At 44.6% G+C, this 20,267-nt stretch overlaps 2 protein-coding genes across 2 annotated transcripts in view; both read left to right on the top strand.

Annotated features, from left to right (window-relative positions):
• LOC310800035 (uncharacterized protein) overlaps positions 1-20,267 on the top strand; it is a gene marked incomplete at its 5' end in the record, with an annotated part of 108,925 nt that overhangs the window by 13,714 nt on the left and 74,944 nt on the right. The gene's annotated exons all lie outside the window — the stretch shown is intronic.
• On the top strand, positions 703-19,800 carry LOC310800240 (NACHT, LRR and PYD domains-containing protein 3-like; the record flags this gene model as incomplete). The annotated part of the gene is made up of 10 exons (XM_083662821.1): positions 703-848; positions 3,984-4,219; positions 4,317-6,114; positions 11,539-11,707; positions 12,644-12,816; positions 13,828-14,013; positions 14,937-15,110; positions 17,882-18,052; positions 18,247-18,299; positions 18,552-19,800. 10 exons carry the CDS (start codon positions 703-705, stop codon positions 19,082-19,084), a joined length of 3,639 nt encoding a protein of 1,212 aa, XP_083518947.1. The 3' UTR covers positions 19,085-19,800.

Here is a 20,267-nt window from a genome sequence, read left to right as displayed (position 1 = left end):
TTTTATGGAGGACAAGATATACAGTATATTTCACTTCCTGGATGTAGGTCAGACCTGCCGTCAGTTTGGCTGGATTCATGCACACAGAAGACATTTTATTCCCTAAATATTTAGTTTTTCGTTCCTCCTAATTCATAATGTGTGCACACAAACTAATTATAGAATTAAAACTTCACATCAATTATCCCAAAAAGCAGAGTCGTTGTGTTTGATCACCTCTGAAAACATGTTGCCTTTTCTTTTGATTTACAGAGGTCAGTACCACAGGCAGAGAGCAGAGTCTCCAGTACCCAGCTGTCTGTCTATGAAGACTGACTGGTCTAAAGACAATCCTCCACGCTTCAGTAATGAACCTGGACCTTCAGACACAAGGTAAGAGGACTGTTATACTGTAATGAAGAAATGTTATTTGATAACCTACACGATTGCACTGAAAACTACAGAGACAAGGAGTGACCATAGGGAAGAAAAACATGTTTTATGGAGGACAAGATATACAGTATATTTCACTTCCTGGATGTAGGTCAGACCTGCCGTCAGTTTGGCTGGATTCATGCACACAGAAGACATTTTATTCCCTAAATATTTAGTTTTTCGTTCCTCCTAATTCATAATGTGTGCACACAAACTAATTATAGAATTAAAACTTCACATCAATTATCCCAAAAACCAGAGTCGTTGTGTTTGATCACCTCTGAAAACATGTTGCCTTTTCTTTTGATTTACAGAGGTCAGTACCACAGGCAGAGAGCAGAGTCTCCAGTACCCAGCTGTCTGTCTATGAAGACTGACTGGTCTAAAGACAATCCTCCACGCTTCAGTAATGAACCTGGACCTTCAGACACAAGGTAAGAGGACTGTTATACTGGGAGCCTACCTGATAAAAGTAAGAGAGTAAAGTGAGTAAGCTTGATGAAGGAAAAATATTCTGTTGTGTCATTTAGGATAGTTTCCTTCACTGTTGCATCACACTATGAGAGGACTGTGTTCATGAAGCAAATCTCTGCCCCAGTGTTTTCTTACATCTTTTTTTAAATATTAAAAAATTATATGATGAAGTTTGGAACTATGGCACTTGGCACTTTCATGTCTGTCTACTGTCTATTGTCTGAGCCTTTTTTAAATTGAGTGACTCTCCCTGCAACCAAATCTACCTATGGGTACACATAAAGTAACCTTAACTTTGACCTTGACTTAGAGATGGGACTGATCCAATGGCGTGCCGATACTGACGTCATTCACAAATCTGATATCAGACTGACGTTGTTGACCCTTAGTCCCGCCCCCCTCCCCGAGTTGCTCAAATTCCCTCATCCTGCTAGCCCCGCCTTAAAGCCCATGGCACACCAAACGAACATTCTCAAACAAACACAAACAAACACGAACAAAGACAAATGTTTGTTTGGTGTGCCATAGCTGTCTGTCCTTGTCTGTTCGTGTTTGGCGATGTTCGGCGATGTTCTGTCATGTTTGCCAGGATTCGACTTGTTCAATCCGGCGTTGTTCGCTGTTCGCTGTTGTCTGGTAACTTCCCATGTTTTCAGTCACGTATCCATGGAAACGGAGCTCACGCATGCGCGCCTAATGCATGCGGTTGTCTGGTCAGTTTGGTCAGAGGCAGAGCCTCCTCTAACTAACGTTACACGCGACGCAGCAAACATACGTTTCTCTGCCAACCATGTGCCATCACACTGGGCATCAACAACACTAGCGGGAGACTTCTCCCATGCACTCCCGCAAATAAGTAATGTTTTGTGCAGCAAGGTTACATAATGAGGGAGAGAGAGAACATCCATGACGGCTAACAACGAGCTATGCTAATAACTAGCTAGCCGTTCAGAAACACATGTAAACAGCCGTGTGATCACTGACAACGTCAGTAAAATAAGGAGAGAGCTGCAGGTGCTTATGCAGAACTAGTGCACGATTAAGTGCACAGTGGGTGACCCACTGTGACCCACTGTGATGAAGAATATAGCGAGATTAACCAGGTTGATAGCAGAGAAAACACTGTTGCAGCTGCCATCAGCAGGAACTCCAGGCTTCAACTAGCGTTGCCTGTCACATGACGCCTTCATGGTCCCTCGATAAAGTCTGCAGAAATATGCACGTTCCCTCACCTCTCTCTCAAGAAGCGTCACGTGAGTGTGGCGTTTAAGGCCATCTGTCGCTACAAAAGAAATAAACTGGGTGTATCATTGTATTACTCGACAGATGTATAACTAACTTTGTCAGTCTGAGCCATCTTCTATCACATGGATCGCCATCCATGTGGCGATCCATGTGTGGATTGCCACCATATGGTGGACAGGTTTTCTTGCGTTCACTGGGGGTGAGGGGGTGCCGCTGTGTCCCGGCCTGGCCTTCCCTCCCACGCCTTATGTGGGCGGGGGCTGGGTCGGGGGGCATCGGTGCTCTTCATCACTGGTCGAGGGCTGCCGGTTGGTTTAGAACAGCTTAGGTAGGCGATAGATTAGCTACAGCCTAAGGCTGACCTGTTAGTGTTCAGGCTAAAATCAGACTAGAGCAGGGTAGGATAGGCCAGATTAGGCTGTAGATTAGCTAGATACTATGTCCCAGTTAGCTCTGGTTAATGCTTAGAGTAGTCAGTTGTCTGATCTTCTCCCCCCCCCCTCTCTCTTTCCCCCTTCCCCCGCTTCTTCCCTTCTTCCTCCTTCTTGTTCTCCTCTCTTTCCATGCTCTTTCCTCCCCCACATCCCACCGCCCCCCCCTCCCTTCTCCTGCTCTCTCCTCCTTCTCCCCCCCTCTGCTCCTTCTCCTCTTCTCCCCTATTTTCCTGAATCCCTGCCACTTCCTGCTCTCCCTTCTCTCACATTCCCCCTGCTCTCCTTCCCCTGCACCCTCCCACCTCTCCTTCTCTGCCTCTCTCCTCCTCTCTGTCCTCCCCCCTCTCCTCCCTCCTCCCTCTCCCTCCCTCCTCCACTCTCCTGCTTTCTTCAAATGTTCAAATGTTATCTTTATTCTGTATATTCTTGTTACTGTGTGTTAGCTAGAATCAGCTAGACATACTTTCTGTGAAGCCCTCTGAGACATGCTTGTGAATTAGGGCTATAAAAATAAATTTGACTTGACTTGACTTGACTTCTATGTGCTGTAACACAGTGCAGTTTCTATTTTTCTGGTGTTTCTTTTTTACATGTTTGGGACTGTTGTACAGAATATGTTTGGTCGGTGTGCCATGCTTTCAAACAATCTCCAACATCTGCCAACATTCACAGACAATTGTCTGTTGGTGTTTGTTGTTGGTGTTTGTTTGAGAATGTTTGATTGGTGTGCCATGGCCTTAAAAGCCACAACAGCTCACTGGTTTAAACACCAAAACCTCCCATCATTGTTGAAAAGCCCATTTTCATTCATATGGTGTTTGTGTTTGACATTGTTTGTGTTTGACATGTAAACACAGACAGTGGTTGATACTGTAGATGTAATGTAATGGAACTCTGCCATCGTATCTACCCTAACTGCTGTGATCAATCTCTGTGCCCTGCTAACACTATCTGTAGTCAGAGGTTATCAAGAATGGTACTTATTTATTTACTAATGACTGCCAGACACTGTCTGTGTTCTGTAACAAATGTGTTGTTACAGTGTTGATGTAATAGGACTGTGTGTTGTTTGTATTGAGCTGAACATTCATTAATGATAATTACATATGAAACAAACCAGAAAAACTGTTACAATGTTGCATTCATCCATGATCACCACAGTGACATTTATCCATGATGGGTATGCAATGTTGACTCCACTGATTAAACTACAACTATGACAACAGATACATGTGAAAATAAACTTTACATGTGATGGCAGCACCATGCTGTCTGAGCATCTATAAAGATAGTCTGGGCAAAATATTTTAATAGTTTTACAATTTAAACAAAAAATTGTTCAAACTTTTGTTCAATTTTGTTTGTTTGTTAGATCTTCATCTGATCAGGGATAATAAATTGCCTTTATCCCCACAGAATGAGGAAGAGGAGTCTAGGTGTTGTGAAGCAGCAGCTGTCCTGCTGTGCATTGTGTCATTGGGTCCTGAGGGATCCAGTCTCTACCAGCTGTGGACACAGGTTCTGCAGACAGTGCATCACCTCATACTGGGCCCAGTCCGGTTCATCAGGAGACTCCGCCTGTCCCCAGTGTAGAAAAAGGTCCAGAACAAGATCTGGACTGCAGACACCCAGTCAAACCAGCACTGCACAATGTAAGACTGGGGTTCTGTCTACTGTTGTCACCATTTCTAAAACCAGGAAACAACAGCATATCTGTTAAACACTTGTTTACTCTTTCTTCTCTTCCAGCGGACGGTGTTTTGCAGGAGGTTTTAGATGTTCATAAGATCAGTCTGATAATGAGATGTGACTTTGTGACAGAAGGAACAGCTGAAGCAGGAATTGGAACTCCCCTCAATAGGATCTACACTGCACTCTACATCACAGTGGGACAGAGTGAAGAGGTTAATACCCAACATGAGGTGTGGCAGCTGGAGACAGCATCCAAGATGGAGGCTCTCCATGACACTCCGATCAAGTGCCACGACATCTTTAACCCCTTACCTGATCAAGAGACACACATCAGAGTAGTTCTTACGAATGGTGTTGCTGGAATTGGAAAAACCTTCTCGGTGAAGAAGTTCACTCTGGACTGGGCAGAGGGCTTGGAAAATCAAGACGTCATTCTTGTGATTCTGCTTTCGTTCAGGGAGCTGAACTTGATCAGAGATGAGCGGTACAGTCTTCTCATGCTGCTCCATGTTTTCCATCCAACCTTACAGAGGGTCACAGCAGAGAAGCTCTCTGTCTGTAAAGTTGTGTTCATCTTTGATGGCCTGGATGAAAGCAGACTTCCATTGGATTTCCACAACAATGAGATTGTGTCTGATGTCACACAGGTATCATCAGTAGATGTGCTGTTGACAAACCTCATCAAGGGGAATCTGCTTCCCTTGGCTCTCCTCTGGATAACTTCCAGACCTGCAGCAGCCAATCAGATCCCTCCTACATGTGTAGACAGGGTGACAGAAGTACGAGGCTTCACTGACCTCCAGAAGGAGGAGTACTTCAGGAAGAGATCCACTGATGAGGAGCTGTCCAGCAGAATCATCTCACACATCAAGGCATCCAGGACCATCCACATCATGTGCCACATCCCAGTCTTCTGTTGGATCACTGGTACAGTTCTGGAGCACATGTTGACTACAGACCAGAGAGGAGAGCTGCCCAAGACCCTGACTGAGATGTACTCACACTTCCTGCTGGTTCAGACAGAGAGGAAGAAGCAGAAGTATGATGAGAGCCATGAGATGAGTCAACAGCAGCTCATGGAGACTGACAGGGAAGTTCTTCTGAAGCTGGGGAAGCTGGCGTTTGAAAATCTGGAGACGGGCAACCTCCTGTTCTACCAAGAAGACCTGGAGGAGTGTGGTCTTGATGTCAGAGAGGCTTTGGTGTTCTCAGGAGTGTGCACAGAGATCTTCAAACGAGAGTGTGTCCTCTTCCAGAAGACGGTCTATTGCTTTGTTCATCTGAGCATCCAGGAGTTTCTCGCTGCAGTCTACATGTTCCACTGTTACACAAACAGGGATAAGAATGTACTGAGCACATTCCTGGGAAAAGTCTGGGATAGAAGTGATCACTCCTTGGATGTCTTCCTGAAGAAATCCATGCTCAAAGCCCTGAAGAGTACAAATGGCCACTTGGACCTCTTTGTCCGCTTCCTTCATGGCCTCTCACTCGAGTCCAGCCAGAGTCTCTTAGGAGGCCTACTAGGTCACACAGAGAGAAGTCCAGACAGCATCCAGAAAGCCATCAGCAACCTGAAGAAGATGAACACCTCCAATACGTCTCCAGACAGAAGCATCAACATCTTCCACTGTTTGATGGAGATGAATGACCACTCAATACATCAGCAGATCCAAGACTTCCTGAAGTCAGAGAACAAGTCAGAGAAGAAACTCTCTAAGACCCACTGCTCAGCTCTGGCGTACATGCTGCAGATGTCAGAGGAGGTTCTGGATGTGTTCGACCTGAAGGCCTACAACACAACAAGCGAGGGACGAGGCAGACTGATCCCAGCTGTGAGGAACTGCAGAGAGGCTCGGTTAGTCCTGATCTGAATTATAACATTATCTACAGTTTAGTTACCTTCACACCTGATGCCATATGAACTATAAAAATATAGGCCCCTATTCTCCCACAGGCCTTCGGCGCTAAAACGGGCCTTCGGCGCTAAAAAACGTGCCTTGCGCCTGCCTCGGGAAGATATCAACATGGCTTTACGCTGCCAAATGCGCTTTAGGCCGAATGGGCGTGGCGCACTCCCTGAATGGGCGAGAATGGGCGTTTCAGCGTTAAATATCGGCCTAATGATATCTTCCCACCTGGCGTAAATTTAGCGCTTTGCGCTTTTGAAAACCCAGCGCTCCCCTCTGGCTCCCCTCTGGCTCCCCTCTGTCACCCTTCTCTGTGTCACTCTCTCCCTCTCTCCTCAGTCTGACAGGCACAATACGACTCTCTCTCTGACTCCCTCGCTCAGACAGACACAACACACTTCCCATAGGAAAAATAAGTTGTAAGTTGTAAGTCCCAGCATGCATTGTGGTACTCCATTTCGCTACTAAATAGCAACCAAATCAGCCGAAAACCTTTTAAAGGTAGATCTAAATAATGTGTAATGGTAACACAACCTGCAATTGTAGAACATTTCAATATTGGACCAAATAAAACATCGAAATGAAAACACCACCCTATGTGAAACATATATGTCCTCCTGGGCCTACAGTATATATATCCCTTGTCGATTTAACGTGATTTAGATAAGTGACAGCGGAACGCGCTTCTACTGTCATCTGCTATACTGTGATGTCCGCTCCAATAACTTGGCCCTACTTCACATTTAGTTTTACAATAAAAACACATTTATGCAATGACTTTACATAATGTAGGGTATATTTATGTGCATCATCCTTCCTGCAGCAGGCGAGAGAAAATGATATCTTTCTGGACAAACTTTCACCAATCGAATAGGCTATATTTTTCTAGCTGATGCATTTAGAACATTCTTTTCACTTTGATCTTGCTATAGTGTAGGGTATTTACATGCTTGCAGTATTTAAACTGCAGTTAGATTGGTTTGAGAAGCATAATAATATGGAATAATAGCCTATATACTGTATGGAGACAGACAGACTGGATGAAGGGAGGGGGGGGGGGGGGGGGGGCAGAGCGCTTGGCTTTGTCTGGTTTTAGCGGATTTGTCCAGGAATTGGAGCTTAAAAGGCAAGCGTGTGACTCTTTACTGCAATTCTCCAATGAGCGGACTATGCATAATTTTACGCTTAAAAGGCGTGGTTATAATGGTTGAGGCTGCGTGTAGCACCGATACCAAGATAGCGAGTGCGCTGGTCCACACCCACTTACTGCGCTAGGCCTTAAACGCAGTTTCTACGCCGATTGCAACGATAGGGCCCATCTAGTTCCTCAAACAAACACTATAAAACTGCTGTTCTACAGAGCAGTGGTAACACAGTGTTGGGCGTAACCAGAGTTGGGGGTAACCTGTAATCACATTACTTTTGTCGGTAACGAGTAGTGTAAGGCACTACTGTACCTAAGTGCAGTAATCACATTACAGTTACTAATCAAATGCTTACCTCGTTACATGCGTACTAGCAAGATAAGTATAGAGAGAAAAGATCTCCATTTTAATAGCAGATCCTGTGTCCCATCAGACGGGTCATTTAACTGCACAGCAGAATCAATCATGGTGCCAATATTTCAACTTTGTATTAGCATGCAGAACAGCACTATTAGTCGACACATAACTTATCAGATAACTAACATCATGCATATAGAACAATAAATCATTTTAACCTCCAAAACACATTGACAAACAAACAATTGACACAAAAACACAGTACCCCCAGGGCATGCTGGGAACTCCGCCCACTTTCCTCTTCCACGGGTTAAATTTATTTCCCAGAAGGCTTTGCATAACTTTTTACACTCTGTTTTACAATTAAATCAGGCTAAAGAGTGTTAGATATAAATAATATGTATTTTAACACAACATGCAATTCTGGAATATCTGAATATTGGACTAAATTAAATTAAATTAAATGTATACGTAAACCATAAGAGAAACCCACATAGCGATGGGGTCTGTAAATACCCCTTGTAAATACAACGTGTTCTAGTGAAGTGGGCGCAGTGCGTATGTTCCGTAATAGTCTGCCAGCAATCTGCCAAAAAGCCCGTCTTCTAAAACAAGTTTTTGTTGTGCGGAAGGACAAGAATGTGAAACTGCAAACGCCCTGGACAGAAGCAGCTAGCTACGGTAGCCTATGACATAAACCTCTCAAAGCATCTGCAGTGTAAACATGCGAACACAAAGCTGGTTGCAGACCCAAGCTGAGTCGCCTGCCTCGACCCCAAGCAAGCAGCAAAAGCTTTCTTTTCACCAGGTAACATCAAAATAAGAGATGGACCGGCTTGTTACCTCCTCCTACATGGTAGAGGAAATGTTGCCAGTTTCAACAGTAGAATGAAATCGCCATTTTTCAGAAACATATAGAGCACAATAGAGACAATGCATCTCAGGCGATGTTACGGAGTAACGCAAAAGTAATGTAACGAGTAGTGTAACAAATTCCTTTCTCCAGGGAGTAATCAAGTAAAGTAAGGCATTACTTTTTTTTAAAGTAATGTGTAATGTGTAATATATTACTTTTTTGAGTAACGGACCCCAACTCTGGGCGTAACACACAAAGTAATGTGCTATTAATTTTCCTGTAACAGAGTAAATAAAGTAAGTCATTACTGTTACGTGTCAGTAATCACATTACAGTTACCAGGTTGGTCATTACTTGTGTTTCATTGTTTAGTCTCTTTAACCTCTGTATTGGTGCAATGGCTCTGAAAGATTCTCGTCGTCTTCAAGTCATGTTGGAAATATTGGAATTACAGGAGAGCGCACATAAACGAGCCAACAAAGTTGGGAAATACATCACGGAAAGTCTGAATTTAATGCTGTAGATTCAAAACCTTAAAAATCAGTAGGGCAATCACTTTTCACTGGAATAATAAGTAAAGCGATGTGTTACTTTTAAGAAGAGTAACAAGTAATGTGTAATTTGCGTCTTCATTCCAAAGATTCCAATTCTGAAATGTTTGTTTATAGCTTGATGGGGGGGGCACGGTGGCTCAGTGGTAGAGCTGTCGCCTCGCAGTCAGAAGGTCCTGAGTTCGATTCTCGCCTGGGACACTGCGGGCGCTGTGGTTGTGTTCCCCCCATATCTTCAGTGCCTACTGCCCAGGTGGGGTATCTCGTCGTAAGGGCCTTTCTGTCTGTGTGGAGTTTGCATGTTCTCCCCGTGCTCCCCCAGGGGTTTCCTCCATATATAACCCCCCCACTAAAAACATGCAGAAGATCAGATCGTCATCGTCATCCGACCAGTGACGACAACATCCGAAGTCGGTCCCCGGGCGCTGTACGAGAAAGCGACCACTGCTCCTGGCCTGCCCCCCGGAGGAAAGGACAAAGCCAGGATGGGTTAAATGCTGAGGACAAATTTCACCGGCCACCGTCAGCATGTGTGTGTTTGTGGCCCTCCGTGCATGTGTTGATGTGTGTATCGTGTGACAATAAAGACGGGCTTGTCCGTCTAAAATCGTGTTTAAAAAATCGTGATTGTTATTAACTTTACAGTTAAGTGTAGTTTTGATAGTTATCTTCTTTGGGCTGAAGGCTTAATACAAGCAGCCAAGGAGCACAGGAATAAAGAGATCATCAAGAGATTCTATGAAGATAAAATAGCTGATTTTGTTATACCAATAAATCTCATCCATGTAGCCATGTGTTTAGCTTAATTACAATTGGGGCCAATTACTTCCTGGTTGATGGCTAAAAATGATACGTGGGAAGTAACGGGAGTAGAGCAAATGTATTGTTGATTTTGTTATTTTCATAGGATTTGTTTGATGGTAACAAATGTCTTAAAAATGCCTTGTCCTTTAAGAGGCTGTGCTTAAAAAGTACCTACATTTTATCACAACAGACAGCAGTATTTTCCAGTGGACACTGTCTATATTACAGTTAGTTAGTTACTTGATATGGTTGTTTTAATCTACAGGAGTGTCATGTTAATCATATGTTGTCTAGCCAGAATTTGAAATGACTTGCCTGTGAAGCTTAGGCTAAATGTGTGTGTGTGTGTGTGTGTGTGTGTGTGTGTGTGTGTGTGTGTGTGTGTGTGTGTGTGTGTGTGTCTGTGTCTTTGTCTTTGTCTGTGTCTGTGTCTGTGTCTGTGTCTGTGTCTGTGTCTGTGTCTGTCTGTCTGTCTGTCTGTCTGTATATATGTGTGTGTGTGTGTGTGTGTGTGTGTGTGTGTGTGTGTGTGTCTATGTGTATCTACTGTATTTATATAGATACCGTAGATATATATATATGCTGATTCATCTATAAAAAGCAATTAACCTCAAACCTCATGCTTTGATATCTTATTTAGATTGCTGCACCTCTCTCTATTACTGTCTCAAACCTCATGCTTTGATATCTTATTTAGATTGCTGCACCTCTCTCTATTCCTGTCTCAAACCTCATGCTTTGATATCTTATTTAGATTGCTGCACCTCTCTCTATTCCTGTCTCAAACCTCATGCTTTGATATCTTATTTAGATTGATGCCCCTCTCTCTATTCCTGTCTCAAACCTCATGCTTTGATATCTTATTTAGATTGCTGCACCTCTCTCTATTCCTGTCTCAAACCTCATGCTTTGATATCTTATTTAGATTGATGCACCTCTCTCTATTCCTGTCTCAAACCTCATGCTTTGATATCTTATTTAGATTGATGCACCTCTCTCTATTCCTGTCTCAGACCTCATGCTTTGATATCTTATTTAGATTGATGCACCTCTCTCTATTCCTGTCTCAAACCTCATGCTTTGATATCTTATTTAGATTGCTGCACCTCTCTCTATTCCTGTCTCAAACCTCATGCTTTGATATCTTATTTAGATTGCTGCACCTCTCTCTATTCCTGTCTCAAACCTCATGCTTTGATATCTTATTTAGATTGATGCACCTCTCTCTATTCCTGTCTCAAACCTCATGCTTTGATATCTTATTTAGATTGATGGACCTCTCTCTATTCCTGTCTCAGACCTCATGCTTTGATATCTTATTTAGATTGATGCACCTCTCTCTATTCCTGTCTCAAACCTCATGCTTTGATATCTTATTTAGATTGCTGCACCTCTCTCTATTCCTGTCTCAAACCTCATGCTTTGATATCTTATTTAGATTGCTGCACCTCTCTCTATTCCTGTCTCAAACCTCATACTTTGATATCTTATTTAGATTGCTGCACCTCTCTCTATTCCTGTCTCAAACCTCATGCTTTGATATCTTATTTAGATTGCTGCACCTCTCTATATTTGCATTCATTAATAATCTGTTTACATAAGTTGTGTGACTGAAATGATCAAATAATAATATTTCCTTATCTTTTCATATCCATTAAGGCTGAGTGGCTGTAAGCTGTCAGAGAGAAGCTGTGAAGCTCTGGCCTCAGTTCTCAGCTCCCAGTCCTCCAGTCTGAGAGAGCTGGACCTGAGTAACACTGTCTTACAGGACTCTGGAGTGAAGCTGGTCTCTGTTGGACTAGAGAGTCCACACTGTAGACTGGAAACTCTCAGGTCAGTATTACTGATACTGTTCAACAGACCACCATTTAAATGTGGCTTTACATGCACATTAATATCATTGAAGATTAGGGCTGCACAATTAATCGTGTTTTCATCGTCATCGCAATATGAACATGCGCAATAAACACATCGCAAAGACTGCCTGAAACAAAAGTGGTTTTATTTACATGCGTCATGCATTCCCACTCAGCATCTGATCATTTTGTCTTGTGTTGTAAATCCAGCGTACACCTTTCCCTTGCAACAGTGCACTCCGCCCCTCTGCCAAAGCCCAAACACGCTGTGTGTAGTTTCAGCTAGAGTCAGTGTGTATTTAATTTCTTTATTCAGTGGGCATAGGCTATGTTTGTCGTCTATGTTAGCATTATTAAAGTATTATTAAAGCAGAAAGACATAGGAACTGTATAGCTAATATATTTGTTTATTTATCGCAAGTCGTATCGTCATCGCTATATTGAACAATGTTATCGCACATCGCAGATTTTCCTCCTATCATGCAGGCCTAGTGAAAATAGCTGACCTCTGTATTTTCCTGCTGATGTGAGTTTTGAAAGCAGCTGAGATACCAACATTTATCACATCTAGTTTCTATCCTGTGGTAGAATATTGCATCATCTCCTCTCTTTACTGCCTCTGTTGTTGAAACCTAAAGTAAAGGATTTATCACATTCTGTCACGCATTGAGTCCAGAACTGAAATGAAAACACAAACCAGATCAGCTATAGTTCACTGTCACATCTCCAGCTGCTTCAGAATAGAGCAACTAGGATTTGAACCAGTGCTACAGGGAGTGACATCATCAGAGCCTAGATGCCATACTGAACTCTGTATCTATATTTGCATTCATTAATAATCTGTTTGTGTGAGCTGTGTGACTGAAATGATAAAATCATATTTCCTTATCTTTTCATATCCATTAAGGCTGAGTGGCTGTAAGCTGTCAGAGAGAAGCTGTGAAGCTCTGGCCTCAGTTCTCAGCTCCCAGTCCTCCAGTCTGAGAGAGCTGGACCTGAGTAAGAATGACGTACAGGACTCTGGAATGAAGCTTCTCTCTGCTGGACTGGAGAGTCCACACTGTAGACTGGAAACTCTCAGGTCAGTATTACTGACCACCATTTATATGTGGCTTTACATGCACATTAATATCAGTGAAAACACCTGACCTCTGTATTTTCCTGCTGATGTGAGTTTTGAAAGCAGCTGAGATACCAACATTTATCACATCTAGTTTCTATCCTGTGGTAGAATATTGCATCATCTCCTCTCTTTACTGCCTCTGTTGTTGAAACCTAAAGTAAAGGACTTGTAAAGGACGAGCCCATCGGCTAACCACAGTGAAAACATGTGACTGTCATCGCCCTGTCTCCTCTCCAGCCCAAAACAGAAGGAGCTAGGAGCCTCCATCTCCCTGAGCATGGAGAACCTAGCCCTCACAAGCGCCCCCTTTGCTCGCTCCTGCAGGAACCCACCCAATTCCCTGCACAGCTCAGCCAGGTTGTGCTGCAGCCCCTGTCTATCCTGACAAACCAGCTCCTCCTCCACTTCATAATGCTACTCTCCAGCCCACTTAACAGCCTTCTCACCTCTGCTGTGGACAAAGCAGTGTACTGCAGGCACAAGTGTCTCATATGAGCCTTACCAGCTAGTCAAACTCCCTCTTCTTCTCTCTCCATCGAGCCCAGAAAGCCTCAAAGCTATAGAGCAAAAAGTTTTCCTGCAACAGCAGTGTTTCTCAAACGGGGGTCCGGGGACCCCCAGGGGTCCGTGGCACTTTGCCAGGGGGTCCGCGGAAAGTTTTCAGGAAAATAAAAATATTTTTTTGTTTGTAAAAGCTTCATAGTTCAATGAAAATATTGTAAACCTCATGCTTTGATATCTTATTTAGATTGCTGCACCTCTCTCTATTCCTGTCTCAAACCTCATGCTTTGATATCTTATTTAGATTGCTGCACCTCTCTCTATTCCTGTCTCAAACCTCATGCTTTGATATCTTATTTAGATTGCTGCACCTCTCTATATTTGGATTCATTAATAATCTGTTTACATAAATTGTGTGACTGAAATGATCAAATAATAATATTTCCTTATCTTTTCATATCCATTAAGGCTGAGTGACTGTAAGCTGTCAGAGAGAAGCTGTGAAGCTCTGGCCTCAGTTCTCAGCTCAGTTCTCAGCTCCCAGTCCTCCAGTCTGAGAGAGCTGGACCTGAGTAAGAATGACGTAAAGGACTCTGGAATGAAGCTTCTCTCTGCTGGACTAGAGAGTCCACACTGTAGACTGGAAACTCTCAGGTCAGTATTACTGATACTGTTCAACAGACCACCATTTAAATGTGGCTTTACATGCACATTAATATCAGTGAAGATTAGGGCTGCACAATTAATCGTGTTTTCATCGTCATCGCAATATGAACATGCGCAATAAACACATCGCAAAGACTGCCTGAAACAAAAGTGGTTTTATTTACATGCCTCATGCATTCCCACTCAGCATCTGATCATTTTGTCTTGTGTTGTAAATCCAGCGTACACCTTTCCCTTGCAACAGTGCGCTCCGCCCCTCTGCCAAAGCCCAAACACGCTGTGTGTAGTTTCAGCTAGAGTCAGTGTGTATTTCATTTCTTTATTCAGTGGGCATAGGCTATGTTTGTCGTCTATGTTAGCATTATTAAAGCATTATTAAAGCAGAAAGACATAGGAACTGTATAGCTAATATATGTGTTTATTTATCGCAAGTCGTATCGTCATCGCTATATTGAACAATGTTATCGCACATCGCAGATTTTCCTCCTATCATGCAGGCCTAGTGAAAATACCTGACCTCTGTATTTTCCTGCTGATGTGAGTTTTGAAAGCAGCTGAGATACCAACATTTATCACATCTAGTTTCTATCCTGTGGTAGAATCATCTCCTCTCTTTACTGCCTCTGTTGTTGAAACCTAAAGTAAAGGATTTATCACATTCTGTCACACATTGAGTCCAGAACTGAAATGAAAACACAAACCAGATCAGCTATAGTTCACTGTCACATCTCCAGCTGCTTCAGAATAGAGCAACTAGGATTTGAACCAGTGCTACAGGGAGTGACATCATCAGAGCCTAGATGCCATACTGAACTCTGTATCTATATTTGCATTCATTATTAATCTGTTTGTGTGAGCTGTGTGACTGAAATGATAAAATCACATTTCCTTATGTCTTCATATCCATTAAGGCTGAGTGACTGTAAGCTGTCAGAGAGAAGCTGTGAAGCTCTGGCCTCAGTTCTCAGCTCCCAGTCCTCCAGTCTGAGAGAGCTGGACCTGAGTAACAATGACTTAGAGGACTCTGGAATGAAGCTTCTCTCTGCTGGACTGGAGAGTCCACATTGTAGACTGGAAACTCTCAGGTCAGTATTACTGATACTGTTCAACAGACCACCATTTAAATGTGGCTGTACATGCACATTAATATCAGTGAAAATACCTGACCTCTGTATTTTCCTGCTGATGGGAGTTTTGAAAGCAGCTGAGATACCAACATTTATCACATCTAGTTTCTATCCTGTGGTAGAATATTGCATCATCTCCTCTCTTTACTGCCTCTGTTGTTGAAACCTAAAGTAAAGGACTTGTAAAGGACTAGCCCATCGGCTAACCACAGTGAAAACATGTGACTGTCATCGCCCTGTCTCCTCTCCAGCCCAAAAAAGAAGGAGCTAGGAGCCTCCATCTCCCTGAGCATGGAGAACCTAGCCCTCACAAGCACCCCCTTTGCTCGCTCCTGCAGGAACCCACCCAATTCCCTGTGCAGCTCAGCCAGGTTGTGCTGCAGCCCCGGTCTATCCTGACCCACCAGCTCCTCCTCCACTTGATAATGCTACTCTCCAGCCCACTTAACAGCCTTCTCACCTCTGCTGTGGACAAAGCAGTGTACTGCAGGCACAAGTGTCTCATATGAGCCTTACCAGCTAGTCAAACTCCCTCTTCTCTCTCCATCGAGCCCAGAAAGCCTCAAAGCTATAGAGCAAAAGGTATCCTGCAACAGCAGTGTTTCTCAAATGGGGGTCCGGGGACCCCCAGGGGTCCGTGGCACTTTGCCAGGGGGTCCGCGAAAAGTTTTCAGTAAAATACAAATATTTTTTTGTTTGTAAAAACTTCATAGTTCAATGAAAATATTGTATGCAAATCATAATCAGAATGAGGGGGTCCCCAGTATATTTTCTATCTTGTAAGGGCTCCTTGACTGAAAAACATTTGAGAGCCTCAGCTTTAAGGAACAGTCAACTTATCAAACAAACTCAATGCCTCGCCACACACACACACACACACACACACACACACACACACACACACACACACACACACACACACACACACACACACACACACACACACACACACACACACACACACACACACATTTGTATACACACAAGTATGCAAAGGACATAAACAGTAATAGTGCAGTGAAATGCTGGGAGTCAGTCAGTTACATGAGTGCCCAGACGGCAAACACAATAATGCACACACATAAGAAACACACAGGATGATAACATGACAGGTTGATATATACAGTTATACTGTAATACAAGATAGCGCTCAGTATCCACTTCATGGGTACAAAAAGCAGCGCTTCCTCCACAGTGCAGACTGCCCCCTTAGCCCCTCCTCCTCCACAGTGCAGACTGCCCCCCTTAGCTCCTCCTCCTCCACAGTGCAGACTGCCCCCTCAGCCCCTCCTCCTCCACAGTGCAGACTGCCCCCCTCAGCCCCTCCTCCTCCACAGTGCAGACTGCCCCCCTCAGCCCCTCCTCCTCCACAGTGCAGACTGCCCCCTCAGCCCCTCCTCCTCCACAGTGCAGACTGCCCCCCTCAGCTCCTCCTCCTCCACAGTGCAGACTGCCCCCTCAGCCCCTCCTCCTCCACAGTGCAGACTGCCCCCCTCAGCCCCTCCTCCTCCACAGTACAGACTGCCCCCCTCAGCTCCTCCTCCTCCACAGTGCAGACTGCCCCCCTCAGCTCCTCCTCCTCCACAGTGCAGACTGCCCCCCTCAGCTCCTCCTCCTCTACAGTGCAGACTGCCCCCCTCAGCTCCTCCTCCTCCACAGTGCAGACTGCCCCCCTCAGCTCCTCCTCCTCCACAGTGCAGACTGCCCCCCTCAGCCCCTCCTCCTCCACAGTGCAGACTGCCCCCCTCAGCCCCTCCTCCTCCACAGTGCAGACTGCCCCTCTCAGCTCCTCCTCCTCCACAGTGCAGACAGGCCCCCTCAGCCTCTCCTCCCCCACAGAGAAAGAGAGGGAGGGACAGAAAGAGAGGGAGAGAGAGAAAGAGAGAGAAAGAGAGGGATAGAGATGGAGGGAGAGAAAGAGAGGGAGCGAGAGAGAAAGGGAGAGAGAGAAAGGGAGGGACAGAAAGAGAGGGAGGGAGAGAAAGAGAGGGGGAGAGAGGGAGAGAGAAAGAGAAGGACAGAGAGAGGGAGAGAGAGAATGAGAGGGGGGGAGAGAGGGAGAGAGAGAGAAAGAGGGGGACGGAGAGAAAGAGAGGGAGGGACAGAAGAGAGGGAGAGACAGAAAGAGGTGGAGAGAGGGAGGGAGAGAAAGAGAGGGAGCAGAGAAAGAGAGGGAGAGAGAGAAAGAGAGGGGGAAGAGGGAGAGAGAGAAAGAGAGGGGGGAGAGAGGGAGAGAGAGAAAGAGAAGGAGGGAGAGAAAGATAGGGAGAGGGAGGGAGAGAGAGAAATATAGGGAAAGACAGAAAGAGGGAGAGACAGAAAGAGGGAGAAGGAGAGAAACAGAGGGAGGGACAGAAGAGAGGGAGAGACAGAAAGAGGGAGAAGGAGAGAAACAGAGGGAGGGACAGAAGAGAGGGAGAGACAGAAAGAGGTGGAGGGAGAGAAAGTGAGGGATGGAGAGAAAGAAAAGGAGAGAGAGAATGAGGGGGACAGAGAAAGAGAGAGAGAGAAAGAGGGAAAGAGAGAAAGAGAGGGAGATACAGAAAGAGAGGGAGAGAGAGAAAGAGAGGGAGCGAGAGAAGCAACAAGTGACAGAAAAAAGAAGTAGATGGAGAGAGAGAAACAGTCTGTCGGCTGCAGACCCCATTTAAGTGTGTGTGTGTGTGTGTGTGTGTGTGTGTGTGTGTGTGTGTGTGTGTGTGTGTGTGTGTGTGTGTGTGTGTGCGCAGGTTGTCTTACTGTATGCTCACAGAGGAAGGCTGTGCTTCTCTGGCCTCAGCTCTGAGCTCCAACCCCTCCCATCTGAGAGAGCTGGACCTGAGCTACAATCATCCAGAAGCCTCAGTGAAGCTCTTCTCTGCTGGACTGGAGGATCCAACCTGGAGACTGGAGACTCTCAGGTATGAAGAGACATCTGCTAGAAGGCTGAGAGTCACACACATTGTCTCTGTCACACTGAGAAGATGAGGAATATGTTTCATGTTTAATGGAGGATATGAGTGGAAATCCTTCATATTGAAGGTTCTTAAATGTCCATGTTTCCATCATTAAAGAGAATCTGTTGGTCTGACTTCTTCCCTGTTTATTCCTCCAGTGTGGAACATGCTGGACTGCAGTGGTTGAAAAGCCGTGAAGCTGTGAGTAAATGTAAGTGTGTATTTTATTTAGTTTGATTCATAAAAACAAAGCAACACATTCAACTAGTGAGAAGGAAAGTGCATCTACAGCACAGTCTGTGACGTCCATTCATTCACATCCTGTGAGTCAGGAAGATGGCTGACATCATGTGACATCATCAAACTGCTGAGAAATGAACTGTCAATAAATCAACAAACAAACAAACAAACATGTTTATTAGATGAGAAGCTGCTGCTGTAACGAGTCTTGTTGTCTCTTCAGATGCCTGTGATCTCACACTGGACCCAAACACAGCATACAGATACCTCCTCCTGTCTGAAGACAACAGAAAGGTGACGTGTGTGAGAGAGGAGCAGTCATATCCTGATCACCCAGAGAGATTTGACACCTGTCATCAGCTGCTGTGTAGAGATGGTCTGACTGGTCGCTGTTATTGGGAGGTCGAGAGGAAAGGAGCGATTTATATAGGAGTGACTTACAGAGGAATCAGCAGGAGAGGAGCGGGTGAAGACAGCAGGCTTGGAAGGAATGAAAAGTCCTGGAGTCTGAGGTGCACTGATGATCGTTACATTGCCAGGCACAATAACAGAGACACAGACATACCTCTCTCCTCCTCCTCTCGCTCTAACAGAGTCGCAGTGTATCTTGACGGGCCTGCTGGCTCTCTGTCCTTCTACACAGTTTCCTCTGACAAACTGATTCACCTCCACACTTTCCACTCCAAATTCACTGAACCACTTTACCCTGGGTTCTATCTGTGGTCTGATGGTGCCTCAGTGTCTCTGTGCAGATAGAGTGAGACAGAAACACACTGTGACCAAACACAAACACCTAAAGTCACAATAGTGTTTGCATGCAAGTTCATTGCTCATGTGGTTGTGAACAGACATGATCTCTCTCTGTGTGTGTGTGTGTGTGTGTGTGTGTGTGTGTGTGTGTGTGTGTGTGTGTGTGTGTGTGTGTGTGTGTGTGTGAGAGAGAACAGTAACTGGACAGAGTTTTAACATCACATACAACAAGAACAGACATTTTAGTCTGAAAATGATCAACATAAATAAAGAATGTTTGATGTGTATAGTTTGAAACAGAACTTGTTGACTTGAATATGTCATTATTGTTGTCTTTAAATAAAGCAGTGTATTATCGCTCTGTTGTTAAATCAGTTGAGTGATGAAAATCAAGCAACATGTAACTGTTGATTGACATTAGTGTGTGATTGGTTGAAGATGTGACTGAGCCTCTGATTGGCCTTCATGTACAGTATCTACTAAGCACTAAGTACTCATGTGAAGCACTTAGCAGCTAAATGTGTCTCTGATGACATCATAACAGCAACAATGTAGAACTTTACATCACAGAATTATTACAAACTGTCTTCTGTCTCTGCTTTCATATGATGTCATGTATATGTTCATGTAGTCTGTGTAGACTATGTTGATAGTTACCATAGCAACCGGCCGCCCCGTCATGCATTGGGAGACTCGCTAGGAATGCTGGGTACTAGGAAGTGAGACCGTGATGGTCACCTGTCTGTCGCTAGCTGAGAGCTATGAATAAAAGTAAACCTGTTGCACAGTAAGTCAACTGTCTGAGATTATTCCATCACATCCACATGGTGTCAGAAGTCAGCCTATATGCACGATGGCTCAGGGACTCCGCCGCATCGATCCGCTCGTCTTTGATGAAAACGTTGCCGCAAACTGGGAGAAGTTCAAGCGGGAATGGTACGTCTACAGCAACGCTGGGCTGTCCAACGCAAGTAAAAAGGTGAAAGCATACACTTTTCTCAACCTCGCTGGTCCCGAAGCACTGGACAAATATGACACGTTCACTTTTGGCCAAGGGGACGATAAAGAGGACCCGGCCGTACTGGTAAGGAAGTTTGAAGAAATATGTCTGCCAGTAAAGAACGTGATAATGGACAGACATGCGTTCAACACAACTAACCAGAAGCTGCATGAGACAATACAGTCCTAT

This window comes from Poromitra crassiceps, assembly GCF_964638095.1.
Source record: "Poromitra crassiceps genome assembly, chromosome: 29".
Taxonomy (NCBI): domain Eukaryota; kingdom Metazoa; phylum Chordata; class Actinopteri; order Beryciformes; family Melamphaidae; genus Poromitra; species Poromitra crassiceps.
The sequence above is the reverse complement of the archived record's forward strand: the minus strand, read 5'-3'. Positions and strand labels throughout refer to the sequence as shown.